Source organism: Falco naumanni, chromosome 10, assembly GCF_017639655.2.
Source record: "Falco naumanni isolate bFalNau1 chromosome 10, bFalNau1.pat, whole genome shotgun sequence".
Taxonomy (NCBI): domain Eukaryota; kingdom Metazoa; phylum Chordata; class Aves; order Falconiformes; family Falconidae; genus Falco; species Falco naumanni.
The window spans coordinates 7,923,760-7,950,519 of NC_054063.1; the positions used below are offsets into that span (position 1 = coordinate 7,923,760).

At 41.7% G+C, this 26,760-nt stretch overlaps 3 protein-coding genes and 2 non-coding genes across 10 annotated transcripts in view; all 5 read right to left on the bottom strand.

Moving 5' to 3' along the window:
• TRIM66 (tripartite motif containing 66) overlaps positions 1–14,979 on the bottom strand; it is a 48,989-nt gene extending 34,010 nt beyond the window's left edge. Inside the window, exons 1-3 of the mRNA XM_040609322.1 lie at positions 14,760–14,979; positions 5,817–5,920; positions 1,249–1,396 (exon numbers count right to left, since the gene is read on the bottom strand). Of these exons, the coding sequence (XP_040465256.1) occupies positions 1,249–1,396; positions 5,817–5,920; positions 14,760–14,979 (472 nt within the window). The remainder of the gene's footprint in view (positions 1–1,248; positions 1,397–5,816; positions 5,921–14,759) is intronic.
• A 5,589-nt stretch (positions 14,980–20,568) lies between these two features.
• RPL27A (ribosomal protein L27a) lies at positions 20,569–23,889 on the bottom strand. The gene is made up of 5 exons (XM_040608189.1): positions 23,780–23,889; positions 23,424–23,487; positions 22,801–22,876; positions 21,813–21,987; positions 20,569–20,752 (listed from the first exon to the last, which is right to left on the bottom strand). Exons 1-5 carry the CDS (start codon positions 23,780–23,782, stop codon positions 20,624–20,626), a joined length of 447 nt encoding a protein of 148 aa, XP_040464123.1. The 5' UTR covers positions 23,783–23,889; the 3' UTR covers positions 20,569–20,623.
• LOC121095281 lies at positions 21,348–21,479 on the bottom strand. Its single transcript, XR_005830052.1, has one exon. It is a non-coding gene; the product is annotated as a small nucleolar RNA SNORA3/SNORA45 family (small nucleolar RNA).
• Positions 22,317–22,448, bottom strand: LOC121095280. The gene has a single exon (XR_005830051.1). It is a non-coding gene; the product is annotated as a small nucleolar RNA SNORA3/SNORA45 family (small nucleolar RNA).
• A 740-nt stretch (positions 23,890–24,629) lies between the features above and the next one.
• DENND2B (DENN domain containing 2B) overlaps positions 24,630–26,760 on the bottom strand; it is a 183,560-nt gene continuing 181,429 nt past the window's right edge. For all 6 annotated transcript variants that reach the window (XM_040608181.1, XM_040608182.1, XM_040608187.1 and 3 more), the window contains one exon: positions 24,630–26,708. In XM_040608181.1, coding sequence (XP_040464115.1) covers positions 26,674–26,708 — 35 coding nt within the window. In that variant the 3' untranslated portion in view covers positions 24,630–26,673. The remainder of the gene's footprint in view (positions 26,709–26,760) is intronic.

Here is a 26,760-nt window from a genome sequence, read left to right on the forward strand (position 1 = left end):
CAACTAAACCACAGGTATATTTTCTTACCATTATTTGTCAACAATATGAGCTGGTAACCTTACTTAAAGTGATACTGAATTATAAACAGTTGGAGCCTCAAAACCACAATCCTTATCTTGCCATCAACTCAGGAAGACAAACATATTGTCCATCCAATCAGGGCATTTGAGGGGGGCCTGGGGGAACTTCAGTTTATATTATTCTCTAGAAAAGACCCAGAAAACATTTAAATGTCATCTGTGCTTTTTTATTATTACTATACTTACAGATATTTTTTCTTATTTACACTGTATTTGGCAATGGTATATCACGTCTCAAGAGCCTCAAACTCCAATATGAACACCCAGGACTTCAAAAATCTCCATCTATGCCAAGCCTAAAGTATACAAGCAAAACCCTAAAGCCAAATAAAAAATTGTAATATAAAAAGCATAATCTGTGGGCTACACCTATGTTTATTCTTTGTTCTGTCCTTCATCTTCCTTATGAAGAACAATAGTGCAGCACAAACTCTCCAGCACAAATAATGTCATATGTGAGCAAGATGTAAACATAAATTATTGTACAAAATTGCAAAACTCTTACTTTAAGTCACAAATTGCTTACATTAAACTTACATAAATTTAGGTTAACATACTCCTCAGCAGATTTCTAGCATATAAGAAAAGAAAATAATGAGCAGTAATAGGAGATGATAATTTTTTCTGTGGATCATCATTGTATAGGGATGAGACATTTGCCAGCGGACTTATTTGTGCTTGCTGATGGCAGTATAAAGGTCACACTCAGGAGCCATGTTTTTCACTCCAGGCTTAGAAAAGGAACATCCTATAGCGATCATAGTCTTTTGCTATCTGTGACTCCCTCCCACACCTTGTCCATAAGCACAGGAATTGCTTTATAGTAGCATCCTGGAGGAAATTACCCAAAAGAGGACAGAAATACTGAAAGGGCAAGGCCTGTTGCTGCTGTAGCCTACCAAATCCTAGCCCACCACTCCTCAGACTGAAAAGGCATGTCTCCGTGAAACACAAATATCCGAAATTTTTCAAATACTGCGGAATACCAATTGTAGCAATAGCCCTAAAGTTATAGAAAAATCATGTAATCTCTCATTGACACATGCATGTCCTTCTGAGTCACACACACAGAGCATGGTGCCTGTGGCACAGAGCCTGCAACTGCTCCTTTTTCAACTGAATAACTGATACGAGAAGAAACAAAATTTCAAAGTGCATCTTCAGTACCTGTGCAGCCCTTCAGGGATGCCGACAGGAAGCGGTCTCCAGATTCCTTGCCATGCCTGTGTTCCTCTGTACATGAGCTGCACAACCACTTATTGCAGCTTGTACAGAGACTGTGAGCAGATCTCTTTTCTTTACACGTGGAGCAGCTCTAAGAACAAAAAGTGAAATTACAAAAAAGGATAACAAATCAGCCGTACAAACTGTTATCTTTAATAGACTATGATTCAGATTGGTAAGGTTAATATTTTTCTTCCTCAGACTAATGCAATTCAAATGATTTTAAGAGTCTGGTTATTGTTGTAAAAGGGAACAGTAAAATTAAAATCTGAAACTCTTCAATCAAATTGGTTGTCTTTTTGTGCTCTAGCACTATGAAGCATAATTATGACACGATGCAAGAACTATTCAGCAAAATTCTGATGTCCATGTTACATATGAAGTCAGAAGAAATCATCATAATTTCTTGTTATTTTGTGAAATGAAAAAGCCATGAATCTATAAAATAAGGCTTGTCTGAATTCAGTTAAGCAGGGTTAGGTTAAAAGTTACTTCTGAAAATGAGTAGTGTGCTTTGTAATCCCTTTCTGTTAGTGTTGCACTACTTACTGATGGCTTTAATACATCAAATGACTGTACACCTTACTTTTATATGCTTATATATGTATAGATATTTACATAGGTAGATACAGATATTTTCCACCTCGGAAAAGATAGTCTAGGTTGTCAAGTAAATACATGAAATGTTAAGAGTCAAACATAACCCATCATAAAGTTTTTTAATCTAACTACCAATTCCTTTCTAATCACATTATACAGAAGCATTTTACCATATAATATCAGTGTCTTTCATTAATTTCTCTTACTAATTATAACAAACTAAAAAATCTATAGACTAGAATCCACTTCTGCTTTCACGTATATAAACACAAACTGGAGCTACTTCAGCAGAGGTACTCTAAGTCTACATTGCATTATTCAAAATTAGAGCTTACTCTATTTGCTTTAGCATTGTATGAACAACTCTGATACAATGTAACTGTCAGAAAAATACATAAAACATGCCAAAGGTAAGGCAATTTAGAAAACAATGTGGGGACAACATACTATTAATGAAAAACTTAGTTCCAGTTCTCTAAAGAACTAACCAGAAATGAGCTCAATTTTATCTTGGTATCACATGTGGTAAGCTGGAAACGTAAGACACGGAAACATGAGAACAACTGGAAACCTTAATTAACTATCATCTCAATTGATTCAACAATTTAGGAAATGCCTTTTGTTACATAGGCCATGCTGTCTGGAAGCGTCACTAAAGGGGAAATTAATAAAGCAGCACGTAAATGAAATGGGCAATTTGATCTTTGGTATCCAGAGTGAACTCAAGAGTTATTTCAAGATAGCTATAATGATAATTCTTCTAAAAAGGATTTGCACTGGGCATAAAGTACCTTGTTTGAAAACTCCTAATATTAATGTCTTTGACTTCCCATAGCCACAAATAGGTACTAATGGACAGAATGAACAGAGTGATGTCATTTTACCATCATCAAAGCATAAAAGCTTTGCCCCCAGTTTATCAAACTCAAACATTTCCTACAAGGTTACAATGTATCTACTGTACTTATGCATAGTTCCTGAATACTGCTACTACTCAGTGGGCTACTCAAGCAATTAAAAATAGATGGCAAAATTACTTCCTATGGTGTCCTTTCTGTTGGGCATCAGCTTATCTTCAATTCAGTTCAGTGACAACTGCATGCCAACTATTCTGATGGGAAACAGGGGGAGAAGGATACAGCAGCATGCACTCAGCACATACGCCCTGATGCAAGCCCCATGAACTGAACAGAAGAGTTTCTCTTTGCAGTGTCTCAGGGAATAGAAAGCCTGAAGGAAGAACAGTCACAGCTCTTTGCTGGTCACCTTAGTTTTAAGTCATGGCTTCAACATTAAGTAGAACATCTATATCTGCCTAAATTCTGAAACACAAGTGAGTCAAGTTCTGATTCACTTCAGCACAAGAAGAAAAAAATTTTTGTTCTGCTGAAATTAATTTCTATTTTACCATTCCCTTCAGTGGGGCTGGAATTTCACAACAGGTCTCTTATCAGCTCGTTAAAGAGTTTCTAAGTATTCCCAATCTTTTTCAAAGAGATTGGGCAATTCCTGACAATAAGACTACAAAGCAAAGTTTTAAATGTGTTTGATCATCTAGGCAGGGAAGTATTTGTGTAAGCCATTCTGCTATTTTAGCCATATGCTTATCAACAATGTTTTCCAAAAGGTAATATAATAATTTACACCAAAAAGCCTAATATAATTTACGCAACCAAAATGCAAGGGTATTTATTCTGGGAAGCAAAACTTGTTGTACAAAAAGAAGCGTCTAATTTAAAATGTACCCATGAAGGGCCAGCTTAGGGAACAGGTCAAAAGTTAAGGGAAGCTCTGCTTTCTCTGCAGTAACCAAAACTGCTTAACCACAAGTTTACCTGCAACTGTTCAGCTGTCAGTCTGACAAACTTACATTGACACTCTACTGTGTTAACATTACTTGTAAGTTGCAGAGCACAAAGTGTGCCCAGAGTTCCATTATTTATGATGTGGAAATGGGCTTTTGGGCAAGGGATGCTGAACTGCATATTTTTGAAACTCCTGCTGATAGTATACAACACACTCTATCATTTAGGCCTCATTGTCTCACACACTAAGAAACATCTTGCTTCCACTTTGTTACAAGCCTTGCCAGATTCCCATTTGAACATATTAGGTAAATTAAGAAAATGGTGGAAGTTCAGCTGTGCCTCAGTTGGATGAGCTTGTGCTTCTCCTTTTGATACTACTGACGGTGAAACTGTCTTTAGGTTTTTTGGGGGGTGGTAGTTAAAAGACAGTGAGCAGGTTTCACTGATACGTGACTTGACTGTTAATAAAAAGGAAGCAAGCCAAAACCTATAAGGAAGGTTCACAAGTCCCTCTAGGGTACTCCTAAACTCCAGTGAGAAATCTGCTTTACTGAACTGCTCTTAGGACTCCTAAGGGATTACAGAAAAGAAAAATCTTCTTTTAAAGGTTTGAAAAAATAAGCTAGTGCTTTTGAAGACATTAGATACCCTCACTTGATTTCCTTTCTACACAAATCTCATTGAAAGGTAAATTATGTGAGTCATGGTAATTAAGAAATCCCAGTATAATAAGTGCATTCTAAACATTCAGCAATATCTTATGAATTTTCTTCTTCTCTTTGAAGAGTGTGTGCGAATAGACCTCCTTCTGTTTTAGGTAAAGTTATGTTGCACTCTTCAAGTGCCTTATACCTTGTCAACACACTTTGCTTGCATTATTTTTTTAATTTCCCCAGAACACTCCATGGATTAGATTAAACATTCTTTTCTTTTTAACAATGGAGAAAATGAAACACAGAAATGACTGACAGGGAGTGGTGCATCCTCTCTACACTTTTTTGCAACAATGTCACTGGACACTTGCACAGTTTAAGGAAGTCTCAAGCCTTCTGCATGGGACAGAACCAACCTACAAATTGTTGCTGCCCCTACAGGAGTAAAAAGGAGTGGAAAGATCTATCTTCTGTCCTACATTATGGAAAAAGTGTTCCCTTCTACCCAAAGGCCCTGAAATTGCACATCCAACGTGGCTATCCAGACTACTTAGGAAGCAAAAGTGCAAAAGAGACTGAGGTCCAGGAGCTGGTTCAGAAGGTGAAGTCCAATATCCCTCATTCTTTGTTACTCTTCACTTGCTTTGGATCACACTTTGGATAAAGCCATCAGCAGATTACAGAACAGTTTTGACAACTTTTCACCTGGTTGAACTACCAGCTACAGGTAATACTACCACATTCTGAAATCAATCTTATTCATGCAAATAAAATAATACTGTTTTGTAACAGAAGGGGCAGAAATGCACACCTTTCTCTGTCCCTCTTGTGACCCAAAGTAGTAAAAATTGAAAATCTATGAGAATAGTCTGGCCTGTTAACTGGGTATTTAACAGAAGTTAAATCCATCTATATACAGTGTCAATAGAAGGCCAAGGTAATAATCCTATGCCTTCCAATTACCCTTTGCATCCATTCCCCAATGGAAAACTGAAATATGATGTGACCTTTTTTATCATTAAAACAGACAATCAGAAAACTATAATTGCCCACAAGATCTAATGGGTAACCTTGGCATAACCAATCGGCCAATAGTCTGCTTCTGTTTACTTTGTGTTGAGAGCAGAAAAGGAACAATAAGAATCCAAGAGATTCTTTCTCATATCTTCCTAATATATTGTCACAGATTCAGTCCTACACCATTAGCATTGTGATTTTTTAATTGAGACTATTTTAAGTATATAGAGTCAAACTCATTCTCCAAATAAAGTTTAAAAAGTACTATGAAGACAGTATGTCCATCTCTAGGAGAGAAATAATTACAGTGCTGCATAAGCAAACCGTAAGAGAGACTGTTGTTCAACATGAAATCTGCTCTGTTTTCAAACAGTGTTCATCTGCTAGCGTTTCAACAATTCACAAGGCACCCAGCTCACTGGTTTTCACTTACCTTTGCCATAGCTGAATTACCAGTGGGAAAGTCCTTGAGAAAGAAATTTTCAACTACATCCCTTGCAAAGCACGTCTGTTTGCACACTGGGCAGGAAAGGATACCTGAATTTAAAAAAAAATCCAACCCACAAATCAAACAATGCACACCAGCCATGTGAACAAGGAAACTGTATAAACCACACTTCAGTATTGCTAGCATTTTTACATCACACAGACGTACTTAGTTCCAGGAAACAGGCATTCTTCAAGGCCTAAGTTTGTGGCTAGATCTAGTTCAACACACAGGAAAGAAAAACAAAGCAACAAAATCCCTAGTAATACACTATAGTTCAGTTGACTTATTTCAGTATTTATCAAGGATATCTGCATGTCCAAATTCCCACAAAATTACTAGGGCTTACAGCTCTGATAAAACCTGAGCTGCACTTAAACTGTATTCCCCTTGTTACAGAACTACTTGTGATTTCTGATACTTGCTAGTTCTAGACCAGCTTTACATTACCAGAGGTGTATCAAAGCATAAAGCACACGTTGTCTAATACTAGTTTTACAGTGCAGCATGCTATCCAAGAGAAATGAAAGAGGAGTAACGTGCTGCTAGCAGAAGCAACAAGTCAGAATAAAGGTAAAGGACAAAAAAAATGTTTAATAAATAAAACTCAGAATTGCAAGTCATCTATTACAACAAATCCAAAGGTGGCAAAACATGATCACCCCTAAAGCAAAGCAAAGCAAAACGAGCAGCAAAACCTGATTCTGCCTTCATTAGCTACTGAGTGCAACTGGGATGAATCTTAGTGTATGCCTGGGCTGAGAACCAACAGTTCAAGAAGGTGTCCATAACTGTATACATGCATTTTTGCACCTCTGCTAGCAGTTTCAGTCCTAGACTTCTTGAATTAGAACTTACATTTTTCTAGAAGATCTGGTGTTTCTGGTTTGTTTCTTTTTAAAGGAGTATGCATGTTTCTGACCACATTTCTGTAAACTACTGTAGATATGAATTCAGTCCTTCAGAGATGCTGGTGGTGTGTCAGTCTTTTTTTGCCATATCTCATCAAGCCTTTTTTTTGTATCTTTTTCCATTCGGTTAAGAACAGAATTTCAGTGCTATGCTCACCTTGCCAAATGATCTGTTTATGATAACTAACAGCAGTATTTTCCAACACTAAATAATGCAGAGTCACTTAAAGCAAGATTTTAAAAGCAGGATTAATGACAGCTTTCTACTGGACTGACAATGTTCAATGCACTCTTTCCATTAATGAAAATTATTTTTTAATAAGGAGAGTGGCCTGTAGAGTAATTATACCTTAAGATGTCAATTACTCTTCACATTAGACAGTTATCGGAGACTCTCGTGTTTTCCAGGTGTTAGTATTACCTGCCCTTGGGAATGGCTCCTGCAGTCCCTGGCCAGGTGCACAATTCTAACCCTGAATATCTCACATTTTCAGAACAGGGTTGCTGTTATTTTAACAGCATCACTTTACACTGACAGAGACACACAAACCCCAAACCCTTTCTACATTACCACTTCTGACAAAGGCACTACACAGTCAGATGTCTGAATACATTCACTTTGATTCATAAATGTTTTGAAGAAGCTTTGAGTTCTGTTACATCTCCTTTGAAGAGGACATCTTACTAAGAACTGCTTCCATGAGGTTCAAGTCTTTTTTAGCCCAAATCTTGTTATAAAAGCAAAAGTATATTGTTTACTATCTCCCAAGGTTGCATTTACAACAGAACTGTGATTTGATGGCCCAAGTGGCAGACTATGGTCTACCTCAGCCTTGTTTAACTGTGCACGTCATGTAACACTGTGTGTTCATGTAGATGGGAGAAGGAACAGGTAGTATCCACAGGTGCCTGTGCTACTCAGCTACAAGTCACCCCAAGGGAAAGGGCAACTCAAGCAGTTGTCAACGCTTTGCTCATCTTCTAGGCTTGCAAACTGAGCCTTGTTTAAGTGCATTCTGGTGGCAGGAGTTACAAGGAAGCTAAAAATTCATCTGATAAAGATGACTGTGACGGCAGAAAGTTGAAGAAGCCTTTTAAACTCTTCCTGTACTTTGCATCCTTAATATAAGGAGCACAGCTGAAAAGGTCTCTTATTTACCCACCATATTTGTAGCTGATCACCTTTATATGTTACACCCTAGGACAACAGAATGCTTTCATATCAGTCACATTAAAACGCCTCCATGCTTTCCAAATTACAGTACTGCGTGTCTTTTGGATGCCTGTTAACAGCTTGGTTCTCTAGAGAAATGTAAAAACAGTAGGAGCACTGCAGTACCTAAGACTTATTTTCTTAGACAGACAGTGCCCCCCTACTCCTTGTTAATGGTGCGTACTACAAGCACCAGTGAATTGTACTGCTTATTCCTAGAAACTGAAACAATTTTCAAGTTTCCCTGTGAGTACGTGACAAAGTGACACAAGTTATAACAGCAGCAGAAATAAAAAGACAGATACATTTTGATTGATAAGCTAGGAAGCAAAGTATCTACTTTGCAAACAGCTTCTCAGATAAGTCTCAGAGGACATGCTCTGATTCACAGTGCAGTCAGTAGGAAACCATCTACTGACTTTGCAGGGAATCACCTCTAGCCCTCTGAGATTTTGAACCAGTTTCTTACTCCCATAACAGCATTGCCCAAGCAGCACCAGTTCTCGACCTGGCTAATACAGAGAGGAAAACCTCCGTACTGAGACTACATAATATGCTGCAAATTGACCAAAGGGGAAATTATCAATGGGTTAATTTCTGAAGTAAGAAATGCATGCCACTCTGTTATTTCTATCAACAGGCCATATGATTGAGTACACAGCCTTACACAAAACATTTCTGGGAACAGCTGTTTACTCAGAAACAAAAGCAGTGCTCAGGACTTTGCCGTAGCAAGGACAACCTCCATCTACACACCATATAAGGTAAAAAAAAGTTAATATTGAAGTTACTATTTTATTACATTCCAACACTATTCAGTTAGTGCAGAATGTTAAATCAAATTATACCAATTGAATGATATTCAATGGAATGCTCATGGCCTCAGGTGCATTCATGTGAACTTAAAATTCTACTAATTTGCTACAAACCAGTGAAGTACAAAATACACTGTATAAAGAATGCATTAATTTGACAATGGGCAAGACCATCTTTTTAATATTTTAAAATGTATTTAAAGAAAACTTCAACAATTTTCACCCTAAGAAAACATACATCATGCATGGATTTCAGTTCTGCACAAAAGCCTCCTTATATATACTGAGAAATGCAGTGGTATTAAGAAATATGGAACAGTCATGGTTTTAGAGGTAGATGACATTACTCCTGATATTTTTCTTCCCAGGTTTTAGATCCAAGTTACGCTACTGAATTCATTGCTGTTCCAGAGATACACATGGACTGAGTCGCACGCACACACAGGTCAGAACTTCGTATTAGACTCACTACCACAGACCATCAAGTACAGCTTTGATTGTGTAAACATCAAAGTGTACCTTAAATATCCAAGTAACTGTGATTTATAATGATTTTGAATCTAACACTCCCTTGAGATGAATGTAAGACATGTATAGCCCTAAGCTTAATAACAAAAGCAGAACAAAGAGCATAACAGTTAACAGAAAAAATAATGGGGACAGCATGGCAATACTGTATTGGAAATAATCCCCTACTCTAGGAGGACTAATCAGTAAGCACCTTCTCACCTGTCCTAATACTGAATTCTATATTTAAGACTTCATTAAAAGCACAGGAGGGATTCCCTGAATGTGGTAGTTTTGGAGATGATACTCATTCAGCTAATTGGGTTTCTTATTTGATTCCTTTTCCATGTAATAAAAACCTGTGCTCCCTGTAAATACCCAACTTTTTTCAATATAAATTCCCAAAAGAATCTAATGATAGCTTGGCACAATAAAAACAATACAGAACCGTTTGTGAAGCAATTACCCTGAAATTAAGCAAACCTTACATACATATTTACAAATAGCCACAAGCAGCAGCTACTTTAACAACACAAAGGGAGTGCACTACGCTGTGCTCATGCTCAGAGCACAAATCACCAGTACGGTACAATTTCCTAGAAACCCCTTACCTGTCCTCTGGATAAACAGTCACTTAGGGGGCTACACACAAAGTCACTTGTGTCGGGGAGCAGGTGGTTATTAAGCAGAACTGCACACACAGTGCACTCCCTGGAATCAGGCTTTGCCGTACTGCAGATTGAAGATGCTGCACTTTTTATGGACTGTCTGGGGCTGCTTCCCCTTCTTCAGCCAGAAATGCTGACAAATCAGTCGAGCAGAATGATGTACCGGGCCACTAGAAGGTGCATATTTTTTTCTTCCTGCCTTCTTACTTGCCCTTGCCTCTCAGATTCATTCAGGCCTCTGTTAACTTGTCTTGGTTGTATTTTTCCTGAAGCGGTGGAATAAAAATCCTGTCATGAGAACAAATAGCAGCATCATACTTCCCTTCTTGCCTGGGTCTTCTCTCCACTCAGACTGACCTGGAGCAAGGGTGCAGAACTGAAGAGAAGTGCCTTTCCAGGTCCTGGTAACAGCAGGTCTTACACCACCATTCGCTCCCACAGCACATCTTGCAGACCGCTCCCTAAGTATTTTTCTTGCCTTCCCACCTTACCACTCTAAACAACATTGTTAATTTGTTTGAAGAGCTTGTACTTTGCAGACAGCTCATTTAAATATACCATTATTACAGCACCATGGGTGAAGGGGAGAGTATTCAGAAGCCCTAGAGACTCACTGTTTGTACGTATGAGAATGATGCAATATCTGGATCTAAATAGCAATTCAACATGGAATTACAGGATTCAAACAACAGCTAACATACTAAGAGATCAGGAGCCAAATTCAGCTATGGTGCAATCATGATGCCAAATGAAGTCCACTATTGTTATCAAAACTTCTAGAAGTAGCAAAAAGCTATGGGCATGCTCCTTTTTTTTAAGGAAATTACATTGGTAGGAAGGAGGTAAGAACATTTGCATAAGTCATTATTTATGACATCACATTTCACTGCTGAAGAGATGACCATGAATTTAGAAAGGCTAGCAAGGATCCTAACATTGGAATGAAGCCCTGTTTCACTGTGATATGCAGAACAAAACCCTATTTCAGAATTATATGCAGGATAAACCACATATAAGATATTCTCAGTGTATTTGAGTTAGCAGTTAGTACTGAACAATCACTGAAGACCAGATTGTAATGAACAGACTCCCAAGTTTCATGACATGAGGGATGTGGAGGAATAGTCCTACACCTACATCCTTCCGGGGCTCCACTACTCAGCTATCACCCATAGTAGGCTAATGCACTTGACACCACCACAAAAACCACCAGCACTAAAAAGCAACACATGTACAGACATCCCTGTGTGTGTTATGTTTATACACACACCTCTGAGCCCTGAAAAGCTTCAGCAGCAGCAGTTTCTTCTGCTGAACTGGTTTGCAGCCCTTTTTCATATGCCACGTATTTATTTCCACTCTCACACTCCCATCAGCAATAGTAACTAGACAGTTGGTTGAGGAAAATGGAAATTCAAGGACAGTGGATCCAGTAATCAGACACAGTTACCCAGTCTGGACACTCCAACTCCATACCTGGGATACCCAAAATCAGCTTTCAAGAAAACAACATGGTTCTGCCATATACTGTTGGAGCCCTAGTTCCCCACAGACCAGACCTTGCGCATCCCATGGCACTTTTATTCCTATTAATGAAAGTTGCCACACTGTATCAAACCCTGGGAATAGTAAGCAAACATCAAGGCAGTGACCCTCATTCAGAGTATTCCTTCTAGAAGCACAAATAAAGAAAGAACCAAAATTTCTGAGTGCTCTCAAGTACTTGATATTGTAGTACTCCAATAAGTGACAGAGCTGTGGATAATTTGCAGCAATCATCTCTGAAAGTGAGAACCATAACCTCTACACCAGGTATGGAAACTGAGTACAAAGACCTTTTGAACATCAAAAGCAGCAGCTGTTTCAAGGTCTTCCAGTCTGCTCAGGTTTAAATAGAAAGAACCCTCAAGCTGGCTGTCTCAGAAACAAATCAATGCAGATAATTAACCTATTATTATCATGAGAATTGATTAGCATAAAGAAACAAACAGTAGAGCTATGATACACAACACATTTGTACTTGCTGTCCACATGTTGCACCTATTCCTCTGCTCTTTTTCCTCCAACAACCATCAGAATAATTATTCTCAGAGAGCATTAGCTACAGCTCAAGCTGCAGGCATAATTTACACTTCCTTGGAGACCCAATTATAGGTTATAGGAAACAGTTCTGAAGATAACCTCCCACACTACAGCTTCTTATTTATATAACTAAACCCCCCTTTGTTTCACTTCCCTTTTGGATTTGGCAGCTGAACGACAGAGTAAGAAGGGCTGACCAACTTTAAATACATTTTAAGATGTCTAAATATACACGTTATGAACAGTTTCCCTCTTTAGAACTACCTTTCTGCTTCCTTTTTTAGAAATAAAACATGTATTTGGCGTGAAGTGGATCTAATTAAACCAAATAGGTATTCTCCTTCAGAATTAATAGATGTGATGCAGTGTATCACTTGCCTTGTATGATTGCATCGAAACAAGGTTATTCAGGTCCTGGAAATAGACAAGCTGTAAAACCAAAGTGGCCAAACTATACTCCACTGTAAGCCTAAATAGAGTTTAAAGAACTCTGTAGATGTGCTTTTTTTTAGTTAGTTATTTTTAACATACATACTTAGTACAAGATAAGGCACTGTGTTTTATATTGACAGCCGGAACCAGTACACCACACTTCTTACACCAAAACATCAAATTGAAGATAAGCCTAGAGCCAAAGGAGTCCTACAGCTCAATCTTTTTCTTTAAATAAACCTCCTTGAAGATATCTCTGAACACACTAAATGCAAGTGTGACCAATGCTTGGCTGAGTTTTGGATGTGCCTCGCTAACAAGCATTCACAATTAGGGATCCATGTATATAGCACCTACCTTACAAGTGAAAGAAAACTGTGTACTTTCAGATAGAAATAATAAAATGCAGCAAGTGGACATCTGTCAATAGCTTAAGTCACATTTGTTCCCTTTAACAGTCAGCAATAACTCAGCAATTAGTGCAGATAAGACAAGCAATGTTTAGCATCATGCCATCAGAAGATTTCATAAATTTATCCTGGCTGACCTATGGTGCTTGCAGTTTCAGCCATTGACTTAAATAAGAGACACAGATGTTTTGGTTTTGCTGCTCTTCTTGCTCATATGTTAACTGAGTCTCTGCACCTGGTGTCTCACTTCATTTACTGGGTCATCACCATTCATTATTTCTTTTCTCTAATCTCGCTTTTTGTCATAGAAGTTCCCTATCTACAAGAGAATGAGGAAGTAAATGGAGAAACTACAAGTATACAGAAATATACTAATACTTGCTCCAATTTGCTATAGACAAATAATTCCTAATGCACTCAGGAGCTTGGAGAAATATCTGATATTTTAACAGCTCATGAGAACCTCCAGCGCTTCATCCAAGATCACCAAGTGGTATAAATTAACTTTTCCACTTCACAAACAAGGTGGAGAGAGGAATGGCTTAGATGTCCATTGAGGATACATAAAAAGTAAAGGAGTGGTTGTTATCAACAGCATTTTGTTATAAAGTAGGTCCCCCAGACTTTAAAGCCTCTATGATTGGGCATTAAAAATTTTAAGGAGACATTTACTTGAAATGACTGCTTTGCTCTTTGTCGTCTTCTACTTTTATATGTTTTTCTGTCTGCACCCTACATACAAATAGCCTTTCTCCTTTACCATCAGGTTATTCCCTTTGTCTTTATCTTCTGTGTTTTGCTAGCCTTTCTACAGTGATCTCCTAACACTGTTTCCCTTTGTTCTCAAACCTGAACGTGTCTAGTTTATGTTATCTCATCAATTCAGATTACCATCACCTCAGGGAAGGTATCTTCTCTTCCTACATGATTCTAAAATCTGCTATGGAAGAGATAATAAACGATGCCTCTTATTCATCTGAAGTTCAAAGCCTGTGAAAATACAAGTAATCTACATGCCTTTGCTCTTCTTATAAATTAGTAATGAGTCTGGAATGCTTCCCCATGGCAATTAAGACTCATCGAGTTAAAATGACTGTATTCTGTCATCTAAGTCCTGTCTTATTCCAAAAAAGTTATGTATTTTCTATTACCATCGCTACCAAAAATCGTAGAAATAACTTCAGGATTTCAAAAGCCACAATCACAAAATGCTTCTCATCCTCACTAGTTTCCTCAGCTTGTTAGGGTGATTTACAGTATACCCTACAGTCAGAAGGGTTCAGATCGACAGAAACCATGTTTACAATGACATAAAAGGAAAAGTTTCAGTGCACCACAACACACGTGTTCTAACAATTATTACAACCTCTGTTAGGAACAAAGAACAGGATGTTTTTGTGTTCATGTTGGGGGGTGGAGGTGCACAGGGGGTAGGGAAGGATGAATAAATCTATCACCACAACCGGTATCACAGAGAGGTCCAACACATCCAAAAGATCAGATAAAAATGTAGGCTAGAAACTACATTGTAGCATTTATTCACTTATTAAGCTAAACAAATCAAATATTCATAACGTCAAAGTTGGTAACTGAAACTTGGTGCATTCTGGAAAATGCTAAATATTGCCCAACTGTGTCATTTCTCTTCCAAACATTGCTGTTGGATGAAAAACATTAATGAAGGAGGCTTGCTCCCAATCCACTCTCTTACAAATACAAACCTTGAGTCTCCCAGTTTACTCTTTTAAAGTAGTACTGTAAAGGAATAGCATACAAAAAGCATTTCTAAATCCATCTACTTTTATAATACTGTAATAGAAAGAGCACAAGCCAGCAATTCTTGAACATTACCTTCATATAGAACTTCATACTCAGTGGGAACACTGCTATATCCTTGAATCAAATCTGGAAGACAGTCCTTACAGAACGAGTGAAGGCAAGGTAGCATTCTGGGGTCTCTCCTCCGCAGGTCCCATTTGCACACCAAACAATTCCTCAACAGATCCAGGGTCTCCATTTCTGTTGGCTGAAGTTTGACATCAAAAACATGAAGAGTCACAAAATGGCTCATGACAACCCCTTCACTTAACAAAACGCTTGATCACTCAAGCACAAACTAGAAGGCAACAGTGGGATGCAGGTTCTCAGAAACAACATTGATTCAGCGCTTGTGAAGAAAGAGGAAGTTCCTTGCAGCTGAAAATCACATACCTGCTTTACAAAAAAATAATATCTTTGCAGCCTGTTGTGCAGGAAAGTGTGGTTTAAGGTTTACAAATCATAATCCCGCTATCTTTCTATAGTACCTGCAACTTCTGTATAAACTTAAGTAATCTCTTCTATTGATCTACTTACAAAGCTGTCACCAGGCTGAATTGTCACATGCTGTACATTTCCTGCCAGAAGCAGTGAAACTGTGCAATAAAAAAGACTATATTCTCTGCCTGCTTTTACAATTTTGCCTCAATGTTTCAGAGTTTTCAGGTAAAGCAAATAATAAGCACAACTGATCATACATTCATCATTTCAGCAATGCAATGTTAGAAAGCTGCCTTGATAAATGTACAGCATCTTCTGCCAATCTTCTTTATAGAAATTTAATAAAATACACTTTGCCATAATCAAATTTCAACTGTCAAGATGACCACAGATCAAATTACAGACCAAACCTGAACTTCCCACAAGCAGGGCAGCATTCCCCTTACCAACGCAAGCTCCCCAAGGTAAACAGAGTTTTGCATTTCATGCTCCATCCTCAACTCTGACATTTTGAGAAATGCAGATCAGATACAACCTGCAAAGGGAAACCTTTGCAAGTTGCATCAAAGCAGAAAAAGCAACTACAGTCTCATCCTCCCTTGGAATCATCCCTGCAGCTGACCAAACCTCCTGGGGCTCATTGCCTCGGAATGGTGCCCTTGCTACCAGCAGTATATAACTTGCAGCTATGATCTTCAGCTTTCCCCAGCACAGAAAAGCAGCAGGTCTACTCTGACAGCTATGTATTTTCTTGAGGGATTCTGTCTCAGGGCAGATGCCAGTGGAAATGGTTAGTAACAGGTCTTTTTTTTTTTTTTCTTTTACAATGCAAAATTCACTCAGAAATTCACAACTAGAATCAGTGCTGCATCCCAGTCATTGCTATTTACAATATTTTAGAAAAAAATGGACCGTACGTTAAAGTCTGCATCTTATTTTGTACCCAAGACCCATTCTAGGAACAAATGAAAACAGGTAGACATCCATCAGCTTTACTGAATTCACTTAGACAAATTCAAACCTATCACTACAACTTCTGATTGCAGTTTCAAAGCTAGAGGTCCCTTTAAAAGTGAGCTGTGGTAATTGTGCCTGTGGTTTAACTAATAAACTTTATATCAGTGCTTATTATATGAGCTCACTTTTTACAGTGCATCTTCATCAACCATCTTTCACAGGCAAATGCAATTAGAGCAGCACAGCTTCTCAGCTTGCTCCATCCCTATTGTTTCTTGCAACCACTGTTGCTAAGAAGACAAGCCAGCATCTACAATAACGTGTAGTTTCTGCAGTAGGAAGTTGAGGTCTTAGACTACCACATGGTTTAGACAAAGAAACCACAGCCCAGGACCAGAGCACCCATCCATGCACACAGAACCAGTGCAACAGAGCTTAATACTGGGAAATGCTGTATCACCATAGAGGCCAAACCTGTGCCTAAATGAGCAGAAGTGGGTTACCATACATTTTAATCAATGCTTTTTGCACGACATATGAAACAACATACAATTTTTTTGGTAGGAGGGGGAAAGGTGAGGGTGATAAAAAGTGTTTAAAATTTCGTACTGAGACAGGTAGGCAAACAAGCAGTCACGCAGCTAAAATACCAGTGACTTGGCTACCCTGATGGGAAACACCTAGTTCAGCAGCAGTGTTTACAAAGAAAATAATTGCATTTGGAGATGTGCCGTGAGGGTAATGAGGCAGGACGCAGGCCAGAGATGAAGACAGGGGAGAGCTGGGGAGTCACACCTGGAATGGGAAGAAACGTACTGGGCTTTTGCTGCATCAGCTCAGCCAAGGGCAAAGGAAAGGCACTGAGCTGGGGGGCTGCCTCTGGAGCAAGGGATCAGTCCGGGCCTCAGGAACGCAACAGCCACCCCAAGGCAAGTTGAAGGGAAGTGTCCAGAGATCGCAGGGCATTAACACATTTCATACTAGAGAGGTTTGTAACCATACACGCTCACAACTTCATCATTTTTGTATTTTAGGGATAAACTCTCTATGCAAGTCTCTCAATTGCCTGTGTTCCCTTTTCTCAACCAGATTGTTCTTTTGTATCTTCTTCCCTCCATTAAACATGGACCTTGGTACAAGGCTCGTTACAGAACTTTAAAATGCCAAAATATCAGCTTTACCAGTTTTGTGTATAGCTGCCTCACTAGCAATATTGCCAGTCACCAAGAATTTGGAAAACATTGAATAAAAATAAAACCATCCCCCTCTACCAAAACATAATCTTTATCAGTCCTAATATGTAACCGAAAAATATCTAACCCTAAAAACAAAAATCCGAACAAATAAAAAGGAATAAGTTTTACATTTAAGAAGTTGGTCTTCATCTAGCTTCGTCATTTCTCCTGTTTTTATCAGGTAAAGTCCTTTACTGGGCCACGGCGGGCAGCCGGCCTGGAGCCTTCCCAGCAGCCTCACGGGAGCTCCCCGTGAGGTGGCGCGGGCAGCCCGCCCGCGAGGTCGTAAGGGCCTGCCATCTCCCGGCCCCCCAGGGTCACCCCCGCCAGCACCGCACCCCAAACGGCGGGCGGGGCGGCGGTGCCTGCCCCGGCCCCTCACACCCCCGGGGGGCGGGGAGCCAAGCCCCGGCCGCCGCCGGCCCCGCCGCGGGCAGCTTGGCGCAGAGGGCAGAGGAGGGCGCTGAGGGGAGAGGAGGGCGCGCGCCAACGACCGCCAAAACTTCCCGCCTCGGCAGCGGGCGCCCCCGCGCGCCCAACGGCCGCCCTCGCGCGCCCAGCGGCCGTGAGTGACAAGCGGCGGGGCGGGGCTAAGGCGGGGCGCGCCGCCCGCACGTCAGCGGAAGCGGGTGCCGGGGCGCGTAGCCATGGCGCTGCGAGCGGGAACGCGCCGCTAGGCCCGCGCTGGCCCCGCTCCTCCGGGCGCAAGGGACAAGCGGCCGCCGGGGCAGCAGGTAGCCCAGCACGGCCTGGCGCAGGTGCCCTGCTGGAGGCCCAGCTGCCCCACAAACCCAAAGCTGCAGCCTCTGCGGGCCCAAGCCGTCCTCCAGCAGGGCAGGGCAGAGCTGGCGCCGCACACCTGCTGCTCGAAGGCCTTCTGCGTGCAAAAGCGGTGCTGCAAGAGCTGCAGGAACCACTTCAGACATCATATATTAAGACATTAAATACCCAGGAACGGAGAGTGGTGCCTACCTATGCTGGTCACTTGCCCATTGCCACGTGTGCGCAGGTACTTGTGGGTGAACACCGCCTCCGCGGTCTGGAACATTCCTTATGTCACAGCACCCCCGACTCACCCTTGAGGACAAGCGATTTAACTTTGGCAGAGGATAAACAGCATCATGTCTCAGGAGCCAGTGGTCCCAGCAGTCAACGAGATAAAGTTCACATACACTTACCCCAGCGTTTTACAAACTGCTCAAGTTAGAGTTCTTCACAATGAGCAGCATCGCTGGCTCAGCACTATTTTATCAAAATAAAGCAGGTCATCTTTACTCTAAAATATTGCCAAACACTAGGTTAGAAGTTCGTTAACTAGGATGATATCACAGATCATACCGCACATATACTAGAAGGTAACTCGCAACTATTAGCAGTAATTCAAGACTTCTAGCAGTGAGCATAAAAAAAGGTGATGTCTACACGCTTTTGGTCTGACACTTAAGAGCTAGCTCACTAGCTTCAAGTAATTTTTTTATTTTTACCATTAGATTCTGCTCTGGCATGCAGGGTCAAGCCTTGCATTGGCAACTGAAGTCCTATTTTGATATTACAACTAAGCAAGCATGGTCTTTTAAAGCCAAATACATCAGAAACCCATATAGTGCAGGTCTAGAGCTGTGCCATGGCTTTATATTAGCTGTAAGAAAGCCTGAAGCTAGCTGGCACCGTTTCTGTCCCACATGCAGTAACTTCAGAAACTATGTACCTTACTTGAGGAGGGTATGGACTGCAAAAGTTAGTGAACAGTTACTGTATTAGTTCAGGCAATTGCTTGATGAGCAACAGTTTAAGTACATTACTGCTCTTACTAACCCTTAATGCCATCTGTCAGTTCAGTAACACTGACAAGAAGCTTTAAAAGCTTGTAGCCTAATGCAACCTGTCTGGCTAGTCTGCCACAATTCCCAAAAGGATACCATGCTGCTGCTACAGTTCCTACAAACCAGTGGAATTCAGCATTAGTACATGCAGCAGCAGTTTTGTCCTGTGGTGGATGAAGTCAGCCTAGATCTCAAACAAACATCATGTGTTCTAAGAGGTCTAGCTAAGAGGTTGCAGAAGCAACATGTTACATGATCAGTGAAGATAGAACTTCCACTACAGATGACCATGAGCCTCATGTTCTGATGCAAACACCTCAGTTGGTACTCGGGAGTACTACACCAGTAGTTCCTAGAGAGCACATGGATTAAAATGGTCTGCATTTTGCATGTTGACTGCAATCAGAAGCTAGACAGCTGTCACCCATTTAGCAGCAGCTGAAGCACTGGAGGGGCAAATAGAAGAGTTGTAATTTATAAAGACTTTTCATTAACAATGCCAGGAAAAAAACCCAAATAATTTAACCACAGTGTATTTTGAATTTAGTTCATCTTCTTTCTATGCATAATGCCGATAAGAAAAGAAACATTGATCACTTTTTTCTGTTGGGGGCACAGTTGCTGTTAGCTGCTCAGGCACACCACACAGCACTATTCTGCTCAAAAGCCAGGGCTATTTTTGTGAAAGCTGCATACTAGGCAACCTTCACAGTCTGCAAAAACCTGCTTTATGCACTTCTGATGACCTAAGCCCAGCAATAACAACGTAGAAGCCTTGAATTGTTTCTTCCCACCTATTTCAGGCCCTCCCTAATGACCTATTATTATCCTATTCCCAGGGATTTCCCCTTCATTCCTTCCGATACCCCACCTTGTACTTCCACCTTAGTGGAAAAGGGACTCGAATTGTTTCACTAACCCAAGAAGCAGCCTATTGATCACAAAGCTTATTGATAGCGATTCCCCATACCAAGTCTCTTTCACACAGCAATTTTTGCTGTACTACTGTCCACATTGTTACACTGCATTTCTTTGTCCACACTCTTGCTATTTCATTCCCAAAGGCCAAGGCAGCATCCCCACAGATTGCACCTAGCTGTCATTTCAGTGAACAAAAATCCTCATAATAGACCACAAAGTCACCTCTCCACAGACAGCTGTAAAGAGTATCATCAGCTGAAAGAGCTGCACAAATACAGGCAGAACCCGCCTGTTTTGCTCCCCCATAAAGACAGAGCAATGAGGTATTTGTACATGCTAAATGCTGTAGCCAGGCAATGTCAAAAAATAGCGAGCAGCAGTCAAACCACTAATCAAAAACTGCCAGACTTAAGTGTGAACAGTGTCTGAACAAGTTAGGAAAAAAGAATCAGGAACCTCTGTAAATCAGCAAATCTTAAACATTGTCTTTATTCAAAAAATTTGAATAAAACAAACGCTTTTATGCCACAAGCACACAGGCACCTCCAACTTCTTTAATCTTCTCCTCTGCTCTTCTACTGAAGAACTTTGCTTTCACAATTACAGGCTGCTTGGGCAGCTTCCCCTTGCCCAGGACTTTGTAGTAGCCCTAGAAAGATTAAAAAACCCATTAAGTGTTTGTAATCAGATTGCAGGCTCCTACATTCAGACCTGTCTTTTAGTATGCACCAGTTAAAACAAAAATCATGATCACCATGACCTCATTCATCGTCAGCTTCCAATATAAAATTGATACCAATGAAAGAAAGATCCCCTGCATGACCTAGTGGAGTTGCATTTGTTCAAAGACAAAATGGAAACCACAAACTGAACTTTTCCTATAATTTACAAGCTGGATTTTTTCCCCGCCATACTCCATATACACAAAACACCATGAAATCTGGTAAAGAAGTCGCCAACCTTTCCCTGCTTTTTTGAAGGGAAGAGCAGTTGGCTGCACTTCCACAGCTATCTACTACCTAATGACTTCTGGTCCTCATACTTCTGAACAGAGCAAAGGATTCTTCTGCACATCCTAAATGTACAATTGAAGCTTTTGCTTCCCTACCACTGGAATACTCTCACTTCCTCCCTGTCCTTTACATTAAAAGGACAGCCGCTGAAGTCATCACTTGAGCAGTGTAACCAGACAACACAGGTATCTTAATTTGGGGCGCAGAACATACCCACTCGGCCAGACTAGTTTGTGTCACTGATCTGGTGGCAGGCTGAGATATGAGACATCACAGCCAGCGAATAGGGATCAGATGTTTATGTCCGAGAACTATAGCACACCAAAACAATCAAACACGTTAAGATGTGACTCTAGTCTCGATATTAAACAAGTGACTTTATATAAATGAGATTAGTTCTGCTGTGTTTTTATACATGCCTTCAGTAACATTTTAAACAAGTAATCTTAGACCATCTTCCAGAATAAGCCCACGTCCACAGTAACACAGAAATATGAGAAGTTCTTACAGGAAAAAGCGTAACAGCTAACTACCTGTGTAACTACTTATAGGCCAAGATATTTGTCCCCAGAAATTCACAAATATTCAAGTACTGTAGCTTATTTGCAGTTCACCATTTTCCTACCTGGATACACAAAGCTAAATTACACATGAAATAACCAGGAACTGCACGTTTGAACATGAGCAGGAACTTACTGAGCGCACAACATCAATGACGGGGGCCAGTCCAGCCTCGTTTTTTGCGTAATTGAGCCTTGTCTGTTCACTGACAAGTGTCCATAGTTTATCCAAATTGACAGTAGGACAGAACTTTTGGTTTCTCTTCAAGTGATAGTGTCTCATGCCTACTTTTCCAAAGTAACCAGGGTGACTGTGAAAGAAACACATTCCTCATTAGATCATACTTCTAATTCACCTTGAACAAGCAGGACTACAGATTAATACTGAAACAAGCATCTTTCTTTGATCAAGTAATCAAAACATCACATTGTGCTTTCATATTAATACATGCAGTATTTTAGTGTAACAACCATTAGTATCCAAACGAAGAGGAAATTATTTTCTCTTGAAGCATTTCCCTCCGTTGGAACTCACAACTCAATCCCTCTCACTGGTGAGTTTGGTCCAGCCCTCTACTTCCAGGGCAACCCCAACTCCATGAATCCAGGGAGGGCTGCACTGCCAGAGGCGTTTCAGCGCTCCTGTCACTAACCTGGTGGCTGACTGAGTCAAGAACGGTCACAGCCAGTGAATATAGATTAGTGGTTACTGTCCGAGTACTATAGCACACCAGGACAACAGGCAGTGTCCAGATGTGACTCTAGTCTCGGCAAGACAACAACATCCTCTCCCTTAACAGTATGCAGCTAAATAGGACACCATTTGGATTTAACGTAACATTGTGCATGTGCATTGCTAAGCAGGGACCACGCTGTAACAGGCAAGTCTGGTCAAATTTAACGAATTCTGCACTGAACTCTTAAAGATGCCTGGTTTAAGCGAAAAGGCCTTTGATTTTAGGGTGAACAGGGACATGAGTTGACTGTAGCTATAATGCCACACTTAACATTAGCGGAAAAACATACAGAATGGCAGGGATATTTGTTTATTCCCATATAAAAGTGAGTTATTTCTACTTCAGGAACATACACCTTGCTCATACGTATTTTAAATGTTAGCTTACTATTTATCAAAGTTAATCCTGTGATGGTGCATGCCACCAGCATTACCACGCCCTCCAGGATGTTTCCTGTGTTTGCCTAGAAGAAAAAGTTAAGTTTGTTACGCTAAGAATATTACACATTAACACTTGAGCTCAGAGGTATGTTCAATGTCAGTTTAAGCTGATTATTCTAATTCCACCCCCTCTTCTGAATTCAGCTCCATTCAGCGAGATGAGCCAACTAAAAGCTAACCCCACAGGAGGAAAAACAATAACCACAACGTGCCACTGGGGGGTTTAGAGGAGTGGAAGGCACCAATGCCGGCACCAGTAGGGTGACAAGAAAAGGTGGGGATGTCCAAAGGGTCAGAAAGGAGACAGCACCGCCCCGTGAGCTAAAGATGTCGCACAACCAGCACCCACCGCCCGAGCACTGCCCAAGCTACAGATCCAGAGAAGCCTCAAGAACGTGCAAGGGTTCGGACCAGCCCATCCCCGCGGCACCGGCTCGCCGCCACCCGCAGCGCCGCTCGCCATCGCCCAGAGCCTGCGCGGGACCCCGCGGCCCCTCAGCGCCGGGCCGGTGCCGCTGGGGCCAGGCCCGCACCCGCCGCGGGCCCTCCGCCCGCCGCCTCGCCACTCACCAACGCGGCCGTGGCCGTGGCTAACATGTCCCCTCAGCTTCCGGGTCTTCCTCAGTCTGGAAGGCTGCGGGAAAGCGAGAGAGCGGCTGTGAGCGACGCGAGCAGCCGCAGGCAGGCCCACCCGCCGCCCTCTCCCGGTCCACGTCGCTCCCCGCCGGCGGCGCGGCCGGGCGCCATGGTGGCTCGGCCCCGCCGAAGGAAAGCCCGGACGGCCGCCGCGCAACACCCTCCCCGCCGCGCCCTGCGCGGGCCGCGGGCTCGGAAAAGCGTCCCCCCGCCCCCTCCCGCTGGTCCCCGGCCGCGGCCCCGTGCTGGAGCGGGAGGCAGCGGCCGCGGGCCCGGGCGGCGGCACCCACCATCTCGGCGGCGTGCGCGACGGAACAGAAAGAGCGCGGCGCTCGCGAGAGCGGGGCAAGGCACCGCGGGGCACATCTCGCGAGGCTTCGCTCAGGCGCGCGGAGCGGGGCGGCCTCTCGCGAGAGCCGGGACCGGGGGCGGCCGTGGAGAGGGGCCACGGGGCGGCCGGCACGGTTCCGAAGGTGAGCAGGGCTGCCCCGGACGGCTGCGGCCGGTTTCCGGAGAGTGAGCGGCCCCGGGCCCTGCGGCTGCCGACGGTAGCACACCGGGCCCCGGGGCCGCCCGACCCCCGCTGCCGGTGGCGGCAATCGCTACCGACGCCACCCGCTGCCCCCTCCCTCCGTGCCCTGCGGCCACAGTAGGGTTTTGAGCGGGATTTATTTAAACTTCGGTGACAATGGAAAAATAAATACGTCACGCTGCCTGCCACACTACGGGAGCGGCTCCCGGGGGGCGTGAGCTTCTCAAACTTGTTTTTGACGTATTTTGTACCATGAGGCTTGAAACAGATCTTCACCCATTTAAAACACGGGTCTCCTACTGGATTTGCGTTTCCTACAGGATTTCCTCCTCGGTTAAAGAGCGCACTAACGGCATGGCACGCTCAGGAACATCGTTAGTTTTAACAACTAATACTGAAGGCAAACCACCAGCCCCCATTTTCTGTCCATCTGACCCTTTCAGGCCTCCCGGTGACACGGGGATGGGTTTACAGTGCCATCCTCTGAAAATCAAGGTGGCATCTGTAATAAGTAACTGAGAGTAAACAGCATCTACAAGTGTTTTGAAACATAATCTCACCTTGCCTGCTACTCTCCTCCGATTTGCTTTACAAAAACTGGAGACGCATTGATGGGTAATACAGTGTTTAAAAGCTTTCTACTTAGATTTTTGACGTGCAGACGGAGGAGAACAGCTTTACAGCAATACATTCTTGCGCATCACCATTTCTGTGGCTTTTTCTTGCCTTTGTAGCAACTCTTCTCTGCAGCACTTCCTTCAGCCAGTGATCTTGGGTTTACCCGTTGTTTTCTTAAGATAAATATGCATTCACCAGTATATTTACTGGCAGCTGCTGTTTATAAAATAGCCAGAATCCACCTGATACAAGTGAAGTTACTCCTTCCACTCTGAGTAACATCTAGAAGTCATTCTGGAACTTGCACCATGTTAACATTTGTGATTATGTTTTCATTGAATCAAAAGCACTTTGTATTTTAAGACATTTCATGTACACTTAAGAAGCTTTTGTATAAATATGTGTGAGGGAAATAAGAAAAAAAAAGGAAACTACTTCACCTTTTTAGTGAAGAATCCCTCAATTTTGTTATATGAGGCTGATAGCAAACCAGAACCACTGTCAGGTTAGGAACTGCGCAAGCCTCAAAGCCAATCTAACTACAGAAATCTCGCTGCAAATGAAAAAAAAAAACCAGTGTTTGGGGTTTGGGGTTTTTTTGTTTTCTAAAGGTAAGAAGCTTTAGCTAATTTTCATTAGCCGTCAGACTTGCAAATGTATTCAAGTATTTTATATTTTCTTCTTCAGACTAAGGGAAAACTTACAGCATCTCAACGCGAGTTACATTACCAGATCAAAAGGCAACATTCACAGCTGTGCAGGCAGCCATGGCAAGCTAACCATTCCTGTCCTGCTGAAGAGCCTTCACTGAAAGGGAAACACCACCTAAACAGACTGCAATTTATGCAGAAGGAAAGCAGACTCATGAAATGTCAGCAGTCAGCTCATCAGAAATCCAGGCAAAGGCTGCTTGTATTCTACTCTGATCATCCAGCCAATGCAGCACAAAACCAACCTGAAAATACCACAGTTCAGAAGCAGCGTCTACGATACAATGACAAAAAGTAATCTGCTGCTAACCTATGCCAAGAAAAAAAAAAGTATTTAAGAGATTCTTCTGTTAGGATAAGAGTAACAGAACAAGGATGTAAAATGCCTTGTCTCAGCCCTAGAGAAAAACATTGAAGAAAAAACAAGTTACATGTCGTGAAATAGCAAACCTAGTAAAAGACAGGTTCATAATAACTGTTTTCTAATTTAATTACAAATTCATTGAAAATCCCAGGGAAGTTACTGGTTTTGTATGTACTCAACATCAGAAACCGCTGAGGTTTGCAAGGAATAAAACCAAACAGGTATATTTACAAAGTTTATTAGAAACCATACATACATATATTAGGAAAGGATGTACTGTACCTACTCGTTGCAGCTTGCATGTCAAAGAACTGAGATCTCCTCAGGTTTAGCAGTCTTAGTGCAGAATGGATTACAAGTACTTTACTGACCAGAGTTCAAACCAAGTGGAAGTTTTGTATTGTGAACCAAGTACCTTATTATCAAGTTACTTTGTTACGTCTTTCTCTTAAAATTAATTAGAAGGAAAAAAAACCCAACAACCAAAACCAAAAAACCCAACTCCGCCACATGAAAGCAGTCCCTGTGCGTACAACCTCTCCCACGTACCCGAGCTCATTCATCCCCGCAGTATTCAGGCATCAGTGTAGCTCTCACAAACATCCCTTGAAGTCAGTGGTTCTGCTGAGACAGTCAGCTGCACATAATCAGCTATTCATTTTTGCACCAAGCATAACTCAATTCATAGTAAAGAAAAAAAAAAAAAGCACCTGTTATTTTCAGGAATATACAAATATTTACCACAGTTTTTCTCGCTCATTACAAAATCAGTTACAAAAGCTTACAGCACATTATGTACAAATTCTACCCAAATACATAAAGGAGCACACCAACAGCATCGGTCATCACTTAAAGCTGCAGTCGGCTCACTCCGCTCTCCTCCATCAAACTGAAACGCTGCAGGTGTCTCAAGAGCAGTGTCTTAAATAGTCTTTGGGTTGGTATTTCGGCAGAAAGGAGCTAGTTCTTCTTGTGAAGGAACTTCATTTTGTTTCCTAAAGAAAGCACACCATCAGCCTCTAGCACACGCTGAAAAGCCAAGGGCAA

What these genes read in the sequence shown, in the direction of transcription:
- RPL27A (XM_040608189.1), bottom strand. An exon ending in CCACGGCCACGGCCGCGTTG is followed by an intron (nt 22,877 to 23,423) that starts GTGAGTGGCGAG and finishes TTTTTCTTCTAG; the next exon opens with GCAAACACAGGAAACATCCT. An exon ending in AGGATTAACTTTGATAAATA is followed by an intron (nt 21,988 to 22,800) that starts GTAAGCTAACAT and finishes TTTCTTTCACAG; the next exon opens with TCACCCTGGTTACTTTGGAA.